The 18,454-nt window shown below is 33.9% G+C and overlaps 1 protein-coding gene across 2 annotated transcripts in view; it reads right to left on the bottom strand.

Annotated features, from left to right (window-relative positions):
- The window catches only part of RABGAP1L (RAB GTPase activating protein 1-like), an 828,259-nt gene that overhangs the window by 700,892 nt on the left and 108,913 nt on the right, over positions 1 to 18,454 (bottom strand). For both annotated transcript variants that reach the window (XM_011981419.1, XM_011981418.1), the window contains exon 8: positions 3,067 to 3,133. In XM_011981419.1, the coding sequence (XP_011836809.1) occupies positions 3,067 to 3,133 (67 nt within the window). The remainder of the gene's footprint in view (positions 1 to 3,066; positions 3,134 to 18,454) is intronic.

Raw genomic sequence — 18,454 nt, 5'->3', positions numbered from 1 at the left:
AGGGAAAAAATATATAAAGTATAACGTATTAGAAAACTGTTAAGTGGTAAGAGAAATGGAGAAAACAAACATTTAAAAAAAAACCCTTAAAAATTATAAATTATACAGACAAAAAAACAAAAGCAGATACTGGGAGGCAGTAAGTGGGGGAGGGAGCAAGTGGAAGAGAAAATAGCAGAAATCATCGTACATGTAAAACTGTTTCATGAAACTTTTACTTTTGCTTTTTTGCACATACACCATACACATTATGAGTATGCTAGATTACAACATAAAATGTATTTTTAACTGTGGGTATAGCTACTGGTCTAGTGTTAATATATGGTTAATTGTAAAGATCCACAAACTTTCTGAGGAATCTCTAGGACTTTAATTTAAAATTTTAAATTATGTTCCAGTTCCAAGAAACCTGGTTCTACTGAGTTTTCTGCTTTTCTTGGTACCTTACTGTTAGGCTTTTCCCAGGAATCCAGGACTGTGAATCAAAAATTCTCATTTTTGGCTAGGTGCAGTGGCTCACACATGTAATTCCAGCATTTTGGGAGGCCAAGGCAGGCGGATCACCTGAGGTCAGGAGTTCGAGATCAGCCTGGCCAACATGGCGAAACCCTGTCTATACTAAAAATATAAAAATTAGCCGGATGTGGTGGCACACACCTGTAATCCCAGCTACTAGGGAGGATCAGGCAGGAGAATCACTTGAACCCAGGAGGCAGAGGTTGCAGTGAGCCGAGATTGTGCCACTGCACTCCAACCTGGGTGACAGAGCAAGTCTATCTCAAAAAAAATAAAAATAAAAAATAAAATTCTAATTTCCTTATTCCTACAAGTATCTTGACCAAATATATTCTCATTATTGGAAGAAAATGGAGTCTCTACTACTTGTACTCTCCCAAAAAAATTGTGTATGTACACACACACACACACACACACACACACAGAGTCATCTGTTGCTTAATGATAGGGATACATTCTGAGGTATGTGTCATTAAGTGATTTCTTTGTGCAAATAGAATATACTGTACTTATAAAAACCTAGATGGTATAGGGGCTACACACCTAGCCTGTTGCTCCGAGGCTACAAACTTGTACAGCACGTTACTGTACCGAATACTATAGCAATTATAACAATACTATTTGTGTACCTAAACACAGAAAAGGTACAGTAAAAATACATTATAATCTTACAGAATGACCTTCAAAGTATGGCACATCATTCACGGAAATTTTCTTACTCTGCATGTGACTGTTATATATAAGTAATCTGGCTATTTCACTGAAAAATATATCTTCATTTATAGGTAGGACTTTCCTTTCATGAGGATCACATGATATTTGGGAGTGTCATAGAAGGAGTAAAAGTATTAATATCTTGTTTTAGAGGGCAGAATTAAGACTAATTAGGCAAAGTTACAAGAACTATGATTTCAGGTGATTATAAAAAAAAAACTTTGTAATAACCAGAACTGTCCCTTAGACTTTAACAGAAGGCAATGAGTTTCTTTTCATTAGAAGTAGTCTAGCTGAGGTTTAATGTCCACTATGAAGATTAACAATACTGGGTAATAACAAATCACAACTGCTAATCATTGCACATACAAGCCTCTCATTTGCCCAACTATTTATTGCAAATAAGCCCCTTCTCTGTCTGAGAGCATGAATGCTCACAACTCTTTTGATTTAGATATGAACTCGAAGGTGGGGAGGACTGTTCTGAAAGTTAGAGAGACACAGTGAAGGGGCCTCAGAAGTTTATACCAGTTCTGTAATTCTGTAATCTGAATTTAGGTTTTATGGACAAATCTCTGCAGTAATTCATCTTAGTCCTTTAAACTCTGAAAGACTATGATTAATTAGGACCTAGGATCTTAAAAGTTTTTAATACCTCAATCCTCCTAATCTACTTCCTCATGGAATTTTCAGGGCTCCAAAATGCTAATGACTTGCCTTAGGTAAAACCACTTTCATTACTGATATGTGGTTTAAAAAAAAAAGATGTAAGAGACATAGATCAGTATCTAATTTATGTTTTCATACTCAATTTAACTGGTTGTCCTTACCTGACCTATTCAGGCAGTGCTTCCTCTATATTTCTACGGCTCGTTGTACCACCAGATACTGAAAAGGTTTGTTTCCCACAAGACCATGAACCCACAGATGGTAAGAGCTATATTTTACTCACATGCATAACCTCAGCACTTCACACAACACTTAGCAGACAAACAGGTACCCAAAAGCCTGAATAAACCATTCCTGTACTGCTATAAAATCAATATTGATATTACCATGAAATTACTCAAAAAAAGTTGACCTAATTAGTAATGTTTAACTGTTATTTGCAAAACACAGCTGAAAAGATGAAAACATATAGTGCTTACTATCACTAAATATAAGAATCTCAGTTCACTAAGAAGCTTTACACTTACTCTAAGATGATTAGTTTCCTATAACATTTCTAAATCACAAATTAAATGTTTTCACGAATTGCAATATTAGAAGGTATTTCTATTTGAAAGTTAAAATAGCTTGCTACTTTTACACTAAATATCAACTGTTGAATATATATTAACCTTTAAGGACATTCCTTAAATAAATATTACTCCTAGAATAAATATACTTTGCTAAAGACAGGTAATCAAGAAGAAATTCAGAAAGGGAAACACTTTAAAGAAAACAAAAGTATCCGTCACGAACTCAAATTAATAGCAGGGCATTAAAATAAATGAAAGGCACCATATTCACTCTGGAGATGCTTGTTATAATTATGTACTTGTTACTACAGGTTCAAAGAAAAAACATCTTTCTAAGAAGCCAAAAAAATAAATGGACATTGTCATAACACAATCCTTTTATTTGCTTTCAACTTGCATATGACTGTTTTGGTGGAAACTGTCCTGAATTCCTCTTTCACAATTTTAAGTATGTGTTTCCAAATTTAATTATTACTATCACACAGCTGCAAGAAATAATTTTGACAATATGACAAAATTTGTAAACAGAAAATACTTGTAAAATATAAAATAACTATCATCTATACTTGGTTAAGGTGCTTAAGATTATCATTACCATATCCAGTAAATGCATGTCACTGTTCTTCACGTTTCGACCTGGGCTTAATAACATTCCAAAACATCTGAAAATATTGGGGGAAAAAAGGAGAAATAAGGTATCAAGAATATATAGAAGCCCAGTGAGCAAAAAGCCTTTTTACAATAACTATACAATCTGAGCTCTGTATTTATAATAAGCTTTAGTTTTTTTCTAAGAACACTAGAAATAAGTATTTATGAAGATACACAATAAAATCACACAGAAATAAGTCATATAAATTTCCAGATCTTTATTTGCACGTAAAAGATTACCAATGATAAGAAACTGCCATAAAAGTGGCCATAAATCATTCGTTGAAAGAAAATATGGTACAGAGAAACAAATTAGTTTCTAGGAAGATCAGAGATTTTATTTGCCTTAGACTTATTCCAAACATATAGGTCAAAATCCATTAACCCAGTTAAATCAAAAAGGAGGTTTTTAAAAATAAGAAGATGACACTATGCTCTCTTTGCATCCAACCAGATTTAAAAGAAAGCAAACTATTACCCTGGCCCTCCACAGTCATGTTCACTAAGTAGCATGTTAATACTATATCCTCCGTTTTAAAAAAAAGTTATACAAATTTTATTACTGAATGTGCTATTAGTGAAGATATCATATCCAACATATTATTAATACACTGTTAACTATTTAATATTGTTCTGTGCGTCTTGATGCCAGAGAAGCTCTAGGAATCCCATCAACACTACCACTTTATTTGTAAAGGATTTGCATAAGCTCTAAAATTCAGCTAAATTGAAGATTTTTATGTTTGTTAGGCTACTGTTAACTCCACTTTACATGTAAGCAAAGTGAAGTCCAGAGAAGTTAAGCAACTTACTCAAATTCATATTGCTATATTATAGATCCCATAACTTGAGAAGCAATGTAATCTGTCCACAGGGTCCCCCTGCCAACAATGCATACCCACACACAAGAATGTTTTTATTGTAGCTTCCCAAAATTTTAAGATATGCTGTGTAATAATTTATAGAAAGGGTAAAAAATATAACTACATTAAACATAAGATTTTTTCAATTTCAAAGTAGTGGCAGCTAACCACTCAGCTGTGATTCTGATCCTTGTTGTTTTCTAAAGGTTTACTCTCCTAGTATCATGGCTAATGCTTACATGAGCAAGATCACTGGTCCTGTCCAAATGTAAGCTTAGTAAGGAGTAAATATATACTTCCTATAAGTGCTTGAGGATGACTTGCTCAAGGCTTCCTTCTGGCCCCCAAAAATGATCAGGTACATAGCAAATCTAAAGTTGGTAAGCTCTGAAGATAACTTTTCAAATACAGTGAACAAAAAATATAATCTACAAGAGAAATAATTATACTCTAGTATTCATAATTTCAACTATATATTGCTATGATCTCTCTCCTATGAATTCTTGTAATAAACACTGTCTACACAAATTAAATGATAATTAATCATGCAATTCACTGTACTATTTCTTATACTACTGCCCTAAATTCTTGCTAAGGAAGAATAAAAATTTAATTCTTTTTTAGAAATAAAATTTGGTCCCTCTAAAAGGTCAGTGAGAACAGATTTATCTCACACATCCTTACATACTTTGCTTCAGCTTGCATCTCTAATTTTTTTTGTTTTAAGAACAATGTTCTATATTATAGGCTTTAAATTACAAACCCATTATATAGTCACCATAATAAGTTAACAATTACCAAAGTATGTAAAGAAAAAATAAGTTCTCCCTTCTCTCAGCCTCCTTGGGAAACAATGCTAACAGTTTGGAATGTATACTCTCTTTCTTTCTGTTCTTTTTTAAAATTTAAAGGATTTTTTGTTTTTTAAGGCAGAAAAATTTTTTTTTAATTTTTATTTTTATAGGCATACAGATTACAAGTGTCGATTTCTTACATGTATACATTATGTAGTGTTAAAGTCTGTCTGGGCTTTTAGAGTACCCATCACCCAAAGACTGAACATTGTAACCAACAGGTAATCTTTTAACCTTCACCCCCCTCTCCCACCCTCCTACCTTTTGTAATCTCTAATGGCTATAATAAAAGTTAAAGTTTAATGCCATTTTTTTCTCAAGCACTTCCAGGTGAATGATAAAACAGATGAAATCTCACATTTTCTTAGCATAATATTTCTATATTACATTGTACTGCAAAAGGAGCCTTAGAGGTTTGGATTTTTCTTAAGTAGCAATACTCATCACCTTATTTTGATAATCTTTAATGCACTAATCTTTTCCTGGCTTGTATTAAAAAAAAAAAAAAAAGGCCTGCCACCAACCAGCATGACCTTAGAGAAAGCACCTAATCCCCTAGGACTCAGCTCCCTCTTCTAGCAAACAGGAAAAGTGTAATACATGAACTTTAAGCACTTAAATTACATAATCATTTTCTGTCAAGCTGTATTAGTCATTTTCAAAATTACACTTCATTAAAGCACATCAGGATTCCTATGGAGGCCAGCAAGATCTATTAAGAATAATGTGTCAGAAATTAGATAGATATTATTAGTAACACTAACACCTAATGGGAGTATTAAGTGTTTCACTGGGGAGTTCAAAGCATTCAACGGTCTCTTATTAACTCATAAGGTAAAAAGCAAACTGCTATCCCACCTATTTTCTAAAGGAGTTTACAGTATAGTGGGGGGAAAGTAAGTAAACAGGCAATTAGAATCTGATATTGTTAGTTCTAAAATACCTGTAAGTACACAATATTAACAAAGTATAGAAGAGACATCCAACATAATTTATAATATAGTGAAGAGCTAGCTGATTTCACTCAAAAACTGAAATCAACCTCCTGAGAATGAGCTGATGATGATGCTATTATATCAATTATTATCATAGTAGTGGATATTATTTATTCAATGTCTTAACTTTAAGCTAGGCTCTACTATACTGTTGCATTTAAATTTCAAAGCAACCTTCATATAACAAATGATAAAACTGATTTTCAAAAAGAATGGTTTTGCCCAAAGTCACATAGCTACTAAGTTACAGGACTGTGATTCATGCCCATGTTTATCACTACAAAACTATATGGTCTTTTACATTTCAGCCTGCCAAGGGCTATCAGTAAAAGACTGTAAACTCCTTGAGTGACCCTGGGCAAATCACAGACCTCAAAGTCTCACTTTCCACATTTCTGAAGTACAAATACTTGCTTTCATGTTGATTACATCAATGTAAACTTGACATGAAAAAACTCATGGTAAAAGTGCACTGTAAGCTATAAAGCGGTTGATAATTATAAGTCATTATTATAATTACCATTATCATTAAGAAGAGAAAGCTCTGCCTTTCATAGTAGTACTTAGTGTTTACTCAAAATAGAACTTTAAGCAGCTTTTAACACCAAGTTAACCACCAGAACAAATACCAAAAACTCCGTATCACTAATACACTTTAGATTTAATTGCAGGAAAAAGTGAGAAAAACAGATGTATTAATGTCCTGCAATATGAAACTAATTTTTTAAAAACTTTTACCTTTAGCTTATCAAATCATTAGGAATTATATATATCTCCATGAAGATAAAAATGGAAGGTAGGGACGGAGAGAGAGAGAGAGAACAAGAACACTGTCTCTTGCTGTACTAAACTTTTATTATTAAAAATGAAAAAGTGACAGTGCCTGTACATTGTGCACATGTACCCTAGAACTTAAAGTATAATTTAAAAAACAAATATTAAAACTTAGATCATTACCCAACTAGTATAAATGTACTTGTATAAATCAAGGAGCAAAAATTGTATCTCACAAGAACTGAGAAACACTATTCTAGGAAGCATTGTTGCAGAGTAAGAAAGCAATAAACAGTTACTGTCAAAAAAAAAAAAAAAAAGAAAGAAAATTAAGGGGAAAAGAGAACTGCAAATAAGAAAATCTATAATGTAATCATAGTTTTTCAAAACTTTATGCAAAACACTAAAACTAAATAATTTCATAAAAGTTGGAATCTCAGTCAGTCTCCCCAAAGGGGCTAAAGCAGAAAGATAATTGGGCAAATCTTCTATTGTGTCAACGAGACTGTTATTTCCCTTACTAAAAAGACTGAAGTAGAGAAAGATACACAGGCATTTGTCACTATGTACGGTGGTGTAGAACCATAAAAATAAACATATAAGCTAAAACTGTATATAAAATGATCATATTTTCAAAGGGAAAAATTATGATTCTTCAGTAACCCTTAAAAATTTTTGTCCAAACTTCAAAAACTCTCTTATTTTCAGTTATAAATGTACAGGACAATTGTTAAAAAGTAAAACTATTATTTATTTAGCACTTCGTTGTTTGAAGCACAAAAATTAAAGTATTTTAATTATTTGAAAAAAAACTTATCAAGAATATATTGAAGAGTGCTTGCTGCCTTCTCATACAATTTACAATACAAAGTATCTTTTCTATCTTGGCAAGTTGTCATATTCCTTTCTAAGTTTGGATTAGCTTCCAAACTTTATCCTTTGCATATTCAGTGTTGTGAAATAGCTCCGAGAGTTCCTTTAATGTGAAAAATTCGCCAGAGTCATTTCCCCTGGAACATTCATCCTTTTCATCACAACCACTTTCCTTATTTACGCTGATAAGTTCATCTTCACAAAGCTCCTCTGGCTGCATATGTAGAGTCCACTGAATAGCAACAGTGTCAGCACTCCCGCAGACAGCTATTTCTTCTACATCTCCATACATGTCCTATTCAGATCCTGCAAACGTACTTCTATAGCGAAGTAAAAGTTTTGCTATACTACAGACATAATATTCATTGTTGCTCCCTGAAATGATGCCTTCAACTGCATGCTTTATGTCATATTTCTCCCAAAATTGAGATAAAGAAATTGCATAATTTCCAGTCTCTTTATAATTACTATTTCCTTTTGATGTGGCATCTAACTTCAATATTTTGGCTGACATGCTAGCAAAACTGATTGGAATTTTTGTGTATTAGTCTTCAATCCAAAGCAGAAGTATATGCTCCAGTTAAACCATAAGCAGCTTTCTGTTCCTAGTGAAACTTAAACTAAACGATGTTGGAGTGATTTTCTCATTTTTTAAAATTCATCATACTTTTTCAATATGATTCATATCACAGCTTTAAACAGGCCTAGGTGTCATCCTGTCTTCACTTTGCTGTTGTCATTTTGAAATCTTCTAAGACTGTGCATCTTCTAAAATTACATGCAATTTCACTTTCAGCATTATGACTTTTCATTTCTTTGTAGCACTGTTATCTTTGTTGGCCAATTTCCTCTTTGGATTATCTATTTTTGTAAAATGTCAAATGGATTTATTACCAGAGACAAACAGGCAACACAACCACATACTTTGCTATCTGAAAGTAAAGTGAATAACAGATACACAGTGACCAATCACCAACAGACTTTGGAAGAAGTGACTTGATTGGTCACTAATCATGTATGTATATCGTGACTTGTGGACTGAACAGCCAAGTTTGATATGCAATTACTCTGTTAATATACTATGGTAACAGAAATTTGAACCACATGGTTGGGAGACTAGTGTTATAACTGAACCACGGTAAGAGAAAATAATGTATACCATAACTACAAAGCAAGGACTGCCTGTACATACACATAGGTTCTAAAGAACTCTAGCCAAGATTTTGCCTTCTGACGGTGGCAGTCTACTCTGATTTTGCAAGTTACTTACTCCTGATTATCATTCACAAAAGACCAATAGTCTTAAAATTTTAACTGTGGTTATTGTAATAGTACCACTAATAGTAATAATAGCATGCATTTATTAAGCATTATTTTGAACACTTACTAGCTGATCTTCTCCCCACAATCTTAAGAGGTAAGTTTTATTCGCAATTTACAAATTGGAAACTGAAGCAAACAGAAGTTAAATAACTTGACCAAGATCACTGTAAAGCCAAGATTCAAACCCAGATGAGGGTACTCCATAGCTATTTATCCTGAAAATTTCACTCTAGTAACTTCAGTGATATCAGTAATAGGAAGAAGTCTCTCCAGTAGGATTTACACTTACCAGCAAGAGAGATTTAAAAATTGGTTACTCTTTTCATTCATCAGGTAGGAAATAGTTTTATCTATCTATGTATCTATGTATGTAACTAACTAACTAACTAACTAACCAACTATCTTAGATTTCCTAGAACACTAGGAAAAACCACCAGGAAAAAAAAAAAATAACCTAAAATAGATCTTAGGACTGCCATAGAGCTGCTACCAGTATACAGAATTTAACATACAGACAGGCTATAAAAGAAAAATATTTTAGGTCAATTTTTTAAAATTTTCAACCCATAAATTTCAAAAAAAAAAAAAAAATACCAGTACAGAGAAAATAACATACAGAAAGAAGAATATTTTTAGGTCAATGTTTTTAAAACTTTTCATTGAATACATTTCAAAAACAAAAAAAACCCTCCTTAGCAATAATGTTCCCATTAATTCTCACATTAATAAAGGGTCAAAATTTAAAATGCAGAATAACTCAAATATGAGTGTTTTCTTTCTTCATTTTTTTTTTAAGAAAGGCTCCGGCTCTGTCACCCAGGCTGGAGTGCAGTGGCACAAGCTCAGCTCACTGTAACCTCCACCTCCTGATTCAAGCCATCCTCCCACCAAATATGAGTACTTTTACTAACTCCCTTCAAACACAAAATGAGAACTTAGCTACAGTCAGATTTTAAAATATATTAAAAATGATTATAACAAGAAAACCAGTAAATTTCAAAGTCTGACATGGTTTAATCCCTGCTTAAAACATTTAAAATCAATTATTTTGCTTTTCCATTCAGTAAGACTAATGCAGGACATTCAGATAGTGATACATTATTTGGACTTTTGCAGATACTAGATATATGCATCAAAATAAACGGGTGCTAATTTACAAGTATTTTTCCAATTGAATATACTTGTAAACACAATTCAAAAACATCTAAAAGCATAAAGAAAAGGAGTATCTTCCCCTGTATAGCTACAGCTAATTAACAAAAATCCATTTTTCTCCTTCACAAAGGCTGATTTTACAGGCTACTGATTCCTGATTATCACTCATAAAACACATGTAGATAGGGTTGAACCAAACATGGGCAAAAAATGATGAATTCAATTTAATGAGAAAATTTACAGCAAAAGCACCTATATTAACTTTTGATAAAATAAGAATCCTAGCAATTTGACTTGGAGTTCCTGTTTCTTTTTCTCTCGATTGTCATTTCTTTTGTTTTTCTTCTAATTTTTTTTCTTTTATCTACAGTCTACATTTTTTCCCAATTCTATTTGTATTTTTTATTTAATTCCTTTCCTCTAGAGTTTTATCTTTCTTCACACAGTTGGAAGTAGAACTAATATGATTTAATGAAGAATTAGATGTAGAGTGAGAGAAAAATGAGTTGAAAATGCCAAATTTTTCATCCACAGTAATTGGAAAGATCAAGTTAAAAATTAATAAGACTGTGAGAAATTACGGGAGGAACAAGTTTGGGATGGTGTCAAACTTGATTTTTTAGTTTGATTTTTGAACATATTAACTTTGAGATGCCAGATGAAGATCTGAAGTTGTTGAATATATAAGTTTGGAGACAACAGGTCAGAGATAAACATTTGGAATCATCCACTTATAGATATATTTAAAGTCATGAGACTGGATGGGCTAATCTAACAAGCAAATATGGTAGAAGAAAGACTGCTCAAACAATGTCTTTGAGATGGCAAAATGGAATAAAATATAGTATACAAGTAGAAAATTAGCCTTAAAAGCACAGACATTTCATATTATAAAAGAATTAAGTTTTCTGTAGTACAGTGGAATAATGAAATAATTCACCTAAATATATAAAATTTTAAAAAGGAAATAAAAATTTTAAAAATAACAGGGAAATAAAAAGAATGAGTAAATTTATTAAAATATACGAAGATTTTAAAAATCAAACATTTAAAGTACAAACACAAAATTTCACCTATAAGACATATTTAACTTTTAATTAATTGCCTAAAGTCCTACTTAAAAAAATAACATTTTTAAGTCCCTCTTCCTTTCAAATGATCCAAAGATCTTTAAAAGGGAATAAAACAACTATGTTACTATTACAAATATGGATAAAATATTAGTAACTAAACAATATTTACTAAAGAAATAAAATAATCATATCCTATTTATAGGTACTTAACACTGACCCCTGTAAACATCCCCCAGCCCCCCAAAAAGAAAGAAAAAATCATACAGAAGAGTGAAATGAAAAGGCTTTAGGAAGAATAGCAAGATGGTCTTGATTCAAATACTTGTGTTGCCAATTATAAGCTAGATTTCATAGCAAAGCAAAAAAAAATATGCTTTAGCTCCCTACTCACTGTTAAAAAAAAAAAAAAAAAGTAAATAAAAGATAATCTACTTTGCAGGGTTCCTTGCTTTAGTATGAAAAAGGCTCTACATGGAATGGAAATAAACGTATCGTAGAAAAAAGAGTTGTTTTTTCCTTGCCGTTACTGTGACAGTAAAAAGATTATCTAAACCACTTTTTGTTTTGTTTTTCCTGGAAAAATATCAGAAACTTTATGGATGGCTTAATATCATTAGATATTAATTCAATTAGATACTGTAAGTCAGGATTCTATTAGGACAGAAAACACAGTAATCTAAACAGGGGGAAATTACTATAAAGAATTGTTAATTGTCATAGTAGAGTAACTATAAAGAGAATTATAACCCTAAAGCTAAGGGAGAGTACCATAAGGAAGAACTAACTTGGAAGTTGGGTCCTTTCGCCAAAGCTGGTATTCAGACCTCACTGGAGAAGGTAGGATTACAGCCCAATGAATAGCAAAGAAGTTTGCTGGACTGCCTAGGCAAAGTTGGACGACAGGCAAGCAGGAAATAACCCTCTGGGCTGCAGCCAGCAAAGGCTGGCAGGCAGGTGGGCAAAGGAAATCAGGGCTTCCAGAGCCAGCTCACTGGCAGTGTGGTATGAGGCCTGGGGCACACAATGTCTGTGTCAGGAGGGCTGTAGAAGGGCCTCACTGAGACAGAACCAAAGCTATGAGCTCACGGAGGGACTGCATGCACTGGGTGCACAGCTAGGTTGAACCAAACATCAGCAAAAGCACAGCATCACTGGATGTCCCTGGATCTTGTAGCAAGAGCAAGAAAACACTAAATGTAACACATCAGAAACAAAAGAAACCCCATCTTCCTGCAGTGTCCCTGCAACACCCTCTACTGGCATAATTTAATATTGTGCTTGCTGCAAAGAAGATATGTTTAAAGCTCCATTAATGCAGATCAGGTAAGAGGACAGATTTGGAGCCAAGGGGCAATAACATGATAACTGGACAGGATAGGGTTAAAATACCCAATCTCTTCCAATTACTTACCAGCCAGGCCACATATCCAAATTTCTTAAACCAACAAATTAAATTTTTATATTATAGAGTATACTGTGATTTACAAAAGGATTCAAAAAGAGCTGCAATAGAAGTCTGCAAATTGTACCAATGCCAATTTCCTAGCGGTGATACTGTACTATGGTTATGTAAGATGTTACCACAGGGGGAAATGGGGAAGCATACATGGAGCATCTCTATACTATTATTGCAATTTCCTGTGCATCTACAATTACTTCAAACTAGAATTTTTTTTAATGAGCTCCAAAATATCTAGAATCAATCAACTTATAAGAACACATTACAGACAACAATATATGCTTTCATTGCTCATATTTTAAAAGTATTTCTTAAAATACAATGCTGAAAAGGTAATAGTACTACATCCACATTTAATACTTAAACCATGATGCCACCTCTCCCAACTGGATGCCAACAGAAGCCAGCAATAAAAAGATGCTGAAAATTCTGTGCTGATTACAAGTTTCACTTCAAAGGCTGAGAGTCAGGTAGAAGCTTCCAATTATCCACTCCCCAAATTTTTCACCTCAAAATGCCAATAGCTTTCTATCAATTGTCACATGAAATCATTAACAGAGAACAATGAAAGTACTTTTGTATAAGTAAGTAATGCCTGTTTTCCTAAGGAAAAAGAGAGTCATCTTTCTACTGCCTTAAAAGAAAACACAAACAGGACAAGTGAATAAGCTCACAGGGCAGCTTTTCAAACATTATGTAGAAGATGGGTCATCCCACTCATCTATTCCCATTTTCAGGAAGGGGAAGAATGATATCCTCTAAGAGAAATTATTAGAACATCCAAAATTCTTTATTTTGCTGTAAAAGTTTAAAAACGTACTAATTTACATAAGAGAATAAAACATCCAAATCAGACTAACATCTAGGCAATTTCAAGAGAGTAACTTGACTTTTTTCTTAAATAAAACGGTAACAACTTGCTAAGGCAAAAGTAAAAATAAGTACCAAGTAAATTCAGCAAAAGACCCTCAGAATGGTCTAACATGAAGTTAGAGCAGTCAAAAATAATAAACAATTCAAATTCTACTGTCCATCAAATTTCGTGATGGCAAATCACACTAAAAAACTGTTTCACAAGAAGAAAAGAGTCCCGGGGTGATTTTTTCAGTAATCCTTGTCTAGGAAATCTTTTCCTCAAGAAAATAACACACAGAAAGGTACTATCAATCACCCATGCTACAGGGTATGGTTCTTATCACTTCAGTTTCTCATTATAAAGTTTGTGCTGCAAGCCAGCAAGCATAAACTGAAAACCGAAGCAAAATTGCTACAGAAAGAGGCACATCACTGAACTCTCCAAATGATCAAACTACATGATCTGATATGATCACTGCCTTTTAGAAATGATGTGGTTTTTTTCTAATGTATATATAATGATTATATCTCCCCAAATCAATGTGAGATAGAAGTGGCTCATGAAAATCCTTCTTTTCCAACAGTATTGGCCCATGTTACTCGCTGCAAATTGAGTTGTGTGCTTATAACAACTCTAATCATTATATTCTGCTTGCTGTATCACTACATCATTCTGGTTAGCACAAGTATTAATATGAGGGCAGACCCCTGAGAACAGAGTGATAGGACAGACATAAAACCCTGGTGCCAAAAATTGCCTCCCCATTACTCTTCCCCAAGGCCTGAAATTACCATTATTGGAACCTCTTCATGTTAAAGAATAATAAAGAGGCTCATTTTCTAAATGTATATGGTATTATTTGACTTGAATCATTTTATCATGAAATAAGAAGTAATACTTGGCAAAAAAATCAACTAGACAGAGCACTAATACAGCAAAGACTGAAAAATTTTCCCCTTCTCTTTTCTGACCTTTGGAATATTTATTGAGCATAGCAAACTATTCAAAGCATCCAAGTGGGTGCTAAATAATAGTGCTAGTAATAATGCATTTAGGTAACAGTGCTAGTAATAATGTATTTTAAACACTATCAAGGCTTTAAAAATACATATCAATGTATTCGTATGCAAGAAATCTTTTGCAATATTTATGTATGTTGTGATACCAAAACCCATAATAATGGCAGCTAGTCAGGGAGAGAAATGATCACCATTTCTGTTTTGGGAACACCAGAAGACCCTGACCTCATGTGCACAAACTTGAACATCTCAGTTGGAGGCCCTCCATAAGTAAGCCTCGGCCTACCACTCCTCACACATTTCATATACAATGATCTTGCTTTCTCCTCTTAGTTGTTAATGTTGGCTTTCTCTTCTACAAATCAGCTTTTCTCCCAAGGCACTGAGGGTTTGAAATTCCTAAGCAATCACTTGAATGCCCTAACATCTAAGTTCGCACTTTTAAATTCTGCTGAAAAAATACCAAAGAATACCATTTTAAACCTAGTATATAATCAAGATTTAATTGGGGTTAGCCTTTAAGAGTACACACTCAGAAATCAGATGCTCCTGGTTTAAATCCTGGCTCTACCAGTTTCTGGCCAAGTAACCAAAGTTACTTAACCTGATTAAACCTCTGTTTCGTCATCTGTAAAAACAGAGTAATAGGCCAGGCACGGTGGCTCACGCCTGTAATCCCAGCACTTTGGGAGGCTGAGGTGGGCAGATCACGAGGTCAGGAGTTCAAGACCAGCCTGACCAATATGGTGAAACCCTGTCTCTACTAAAAATACAAAAATTAGCCGGGTATGTTGGTGCATGCCTGTAGTCCCAGCTACTTGGGAGGCTAAGACAGAAGAATTGCTTAAACCCAAGAGGCAGAGGTTGCAGTGAGCCAAGATCGCACCACCGCACTCCAGCCTGGACAACAGAGCAAGACTCTGTCTCAAAAAAAAAAAAATGGAGTAATTATAATAGCACCTTCCTCACATGTTTAGATAAGTTGTTCAATGGCCATCAAACAGTAAGTGTTCATTAAATGTTGGCCATTATTATTGCTTTTTTATATCCAGTTATTAAATAAAACTTAGTATGTGATATCCAACATAGGTAATCAAGAATAGGAAAAGAATACTGGACGTTTTCATGACTTGAGAACAGTTTTCATACATTCTCTAAAAAATACAGGATTTTATTGGTGCAATATTCAGCTATTAATTCCATATTATAACAAATTTAGCCAATGCTCTATCTTTATAAAATTTTATATACTTTTTATTCATTTATCCAAGTATTTAAAAAGAAGCAGTAAAGAGTAAGAACATGTATTCCAGTACCAGATGTACTTAGTTAAAAATTAATTTTATAGCCTCCGTCAAGTTATGTAACTTTTGTACCTCAGTTTCCTCAACTGCAAAATGAAGATAATAGTACCTATACCTCATAAATACCACCTAGAACAGTGCCTGGCACTGAGAAAGTGCTAAGCAGGAGTAAGTAGCTAAGCATAAAGCTCCGTGTTCCAAGCACTATACTATATGCTAGGGATTCTGGGATAAACAACATAGTACTTGTTATCAAACGGGTCAAGACAGACAACTGCAGTATAATTTGCAAAATATCTAGATATAAACAACCCTTAAGCCCTTGGATGCACATAGAAATGGCTTCTTTCATAATATATTTTTTCAAAAAAAAAAAAAAAAAAAAACAATATTGGCCATGGCTCACACTTGTAATCCCAGCACTTTGGGAGGCTGAGGCAGGAGGATCACTTGAAGCCAGGAGTTTGGGACCAGCCCAGACAACTAAGCGAGACTCCGTCTCCATGAAAAATAAATAAGACAAGATAAAATTAGCCCAGAGTAGTGGTGGGCACCTGTAGTCCCAGCTACTCGGGAGGTTGAGGCAGGAAGATAGCTTGACCCCAGGAGTTGAAGGCTGCAGTGAGCTATGATTACAGCACTGCACTCCAGTCTGGGCAACACAGCAAGGTCCTGTCACCAAAAACAAACAACAACAACAACAACAAAAAACTGAATGTTGAAAATTTTACATAATTTAAAAAATGATTTAAAAATTTTTTTTAATGATAAAGTTTATTTTCTCCTTCAGAAGATAAGCAAAAATTATGTAATTTGAAGGATTTTCTTTCACACCAGTGTTTTTATAGTACAAATTAACTTGTCAGCAGCAGTTATTAAAGATTTCAGTCAGGCACAGTGGCTCACGCCTATAATCCCAGCACTTTAGGAAGCCAAATCAAGATCACTTGAACTCAGGAGTTCAAGACCAGCCTGGGCAGCATAGGAAGACCCCCCATCTCTCCAAAAAGTTTTTTAATTAGCCATAAGTGCCTGTAGTCTCAGCTCCTCAGGAGGCTGACATGGGAGGATCGCTTGAAACTAGGCAATGGAAGATGTAGTGAGCCAGGATCACACCACTGCACTCCAGTCTGGGTGACAGAGTGAGACCCTGCCTAACAGAAAAGATTCGGAGGTGTTAAAAATTTTCTTGGTAAGGCTGCCACCTGCTGGACAACCTTAAATTCCACTGTTTACAGTCTGATTTAAACATATTAAATACCACATTTAACCCAATGAAATGCAAACGTTTCTTTTACCAACATAGAAAAATCCAAGAATTTACAAAATCTTCTACATCACAGGTAATTTGGTCTGTTATGCTGAACAAAGTATTGTTTAGGGAAGAGTCATTCACCTGAAGAAATTTTAGTCAATTAACATTTGGATGTTTACAGAGATTATCTGACAAAATCAGTGGAAAAGGAAGCAACGCAATTTAACATGGATTCAGTAATTACTGTTGGATATATGAGTCCATGGTTGCAAGCGTCAGATATTAGCATCAGCAAAATAGTTATGTTAAAATAAAAGCAATGTAATTTAGCCATTCCACAAGTATACATCTCTCAAAACATGTATACAATACAACTCTTCTGTGTCAATTAAAAAAGAAATAAAACCAATATAGTATTTATGTATTCAAAGTAATTTTAAAAAGAATTGTCCTAATGTGTACAAATGTGTACTCATGTTTTTGGTAAAATATCTAATGACAGTAGCATATACTGATTCAAAAGGCATTTTCTCTCAACTCAGGCAGAAGTTGACATAATGTGCTCTGGAAAAAATGCCTTAAAATTATTCAAAAAGTAGCTTTAATGATGATGAAGACACTGATATTAAAGATTATGAGAGTCTGATAAAATTATTTTATGAATATAAGAGTGGGCAAAGTAACATTTCTAAGTTATTGTTTTGTGTAATATATTTAAATGTGTGTGCAAATGTTTTACCCAGTTAGCAAAGAACATATATATAATTAGGCATTCAACTATTTCACCTATATTTGTCTAGGTTTCTATATTCAAGTTGATCAAACTTGGAACTTACTGAGAAAAGAAAAGATTGCCTATCTTCACATTTAGGCACAGTTTAGGCATAATATACCACTTAATCATAAAAGTCCAAGATTTTAAAATAACACTTATTCAAAGTTAAATTAACTCAATACCTAGTACTTCTTTGTCTGTGTTGCTACAGACTTGTTAAATTGAAAGATGCTTTGTTAGGCTAAAAAGGATGATGATGCTTTAAAAAACGATGGAGGCATGTCATAAAGATACGGTTTGAAGGGGCTCCAACTGGTTGATCCTGGGGCAATCTGAACACCAAAATAATTAGGTTCTTCAATCAATTATGTAGTACTGGGGGGAGGGGGGGTTAATTTAGGAATCTGTAACAATAACAAGTAGTTAAATGGAAGAAAAGGGAAAGCTCTGGTTTACATCCGAATGCCAAGGACTGAACGCAAAATGTAGAGAGAAGGCAAGAGTTGAGAAATTAATCATTTTGCAATCATCATAGTACAGACTAGATCCAACAAGAATCATAAAAGAATGTTAAATTAAGGAGGAAATTTTGATGAGGAGCAGGATATATTTTTGTGGTTGGTTTTTTTGTTTTGTTTTGTTGAGATGAAGTCTCACTCTGTCACCAGGCAGGAGTGCAATTGGCTCACTGCGACCACCACTTCCTGTGTTCAAGCGATTCTCCTGTCTCAGCCTCCTGAGTAGCTGGGACTAC

This window comes from Mandrillus leucophaeus, unplaced genomic scaffold, assembly GCF_000951045.1.
Source record: "Mandrillus leucophaeus isolate KB7577 unplaced genomic scaffold, Mleu.le_1.0 Scaffold226, whole genome shotgun sequence".
Lineage (NCBI taxonomy): Eukaryota > Metazoa > Chordata > Mammalia > Primates > Cercopithecidae > Mandrillus > Mandrillus leucophaeus.
This window is presented reverse-complemented; position numbering and strand designations above follow the sequence as displayed.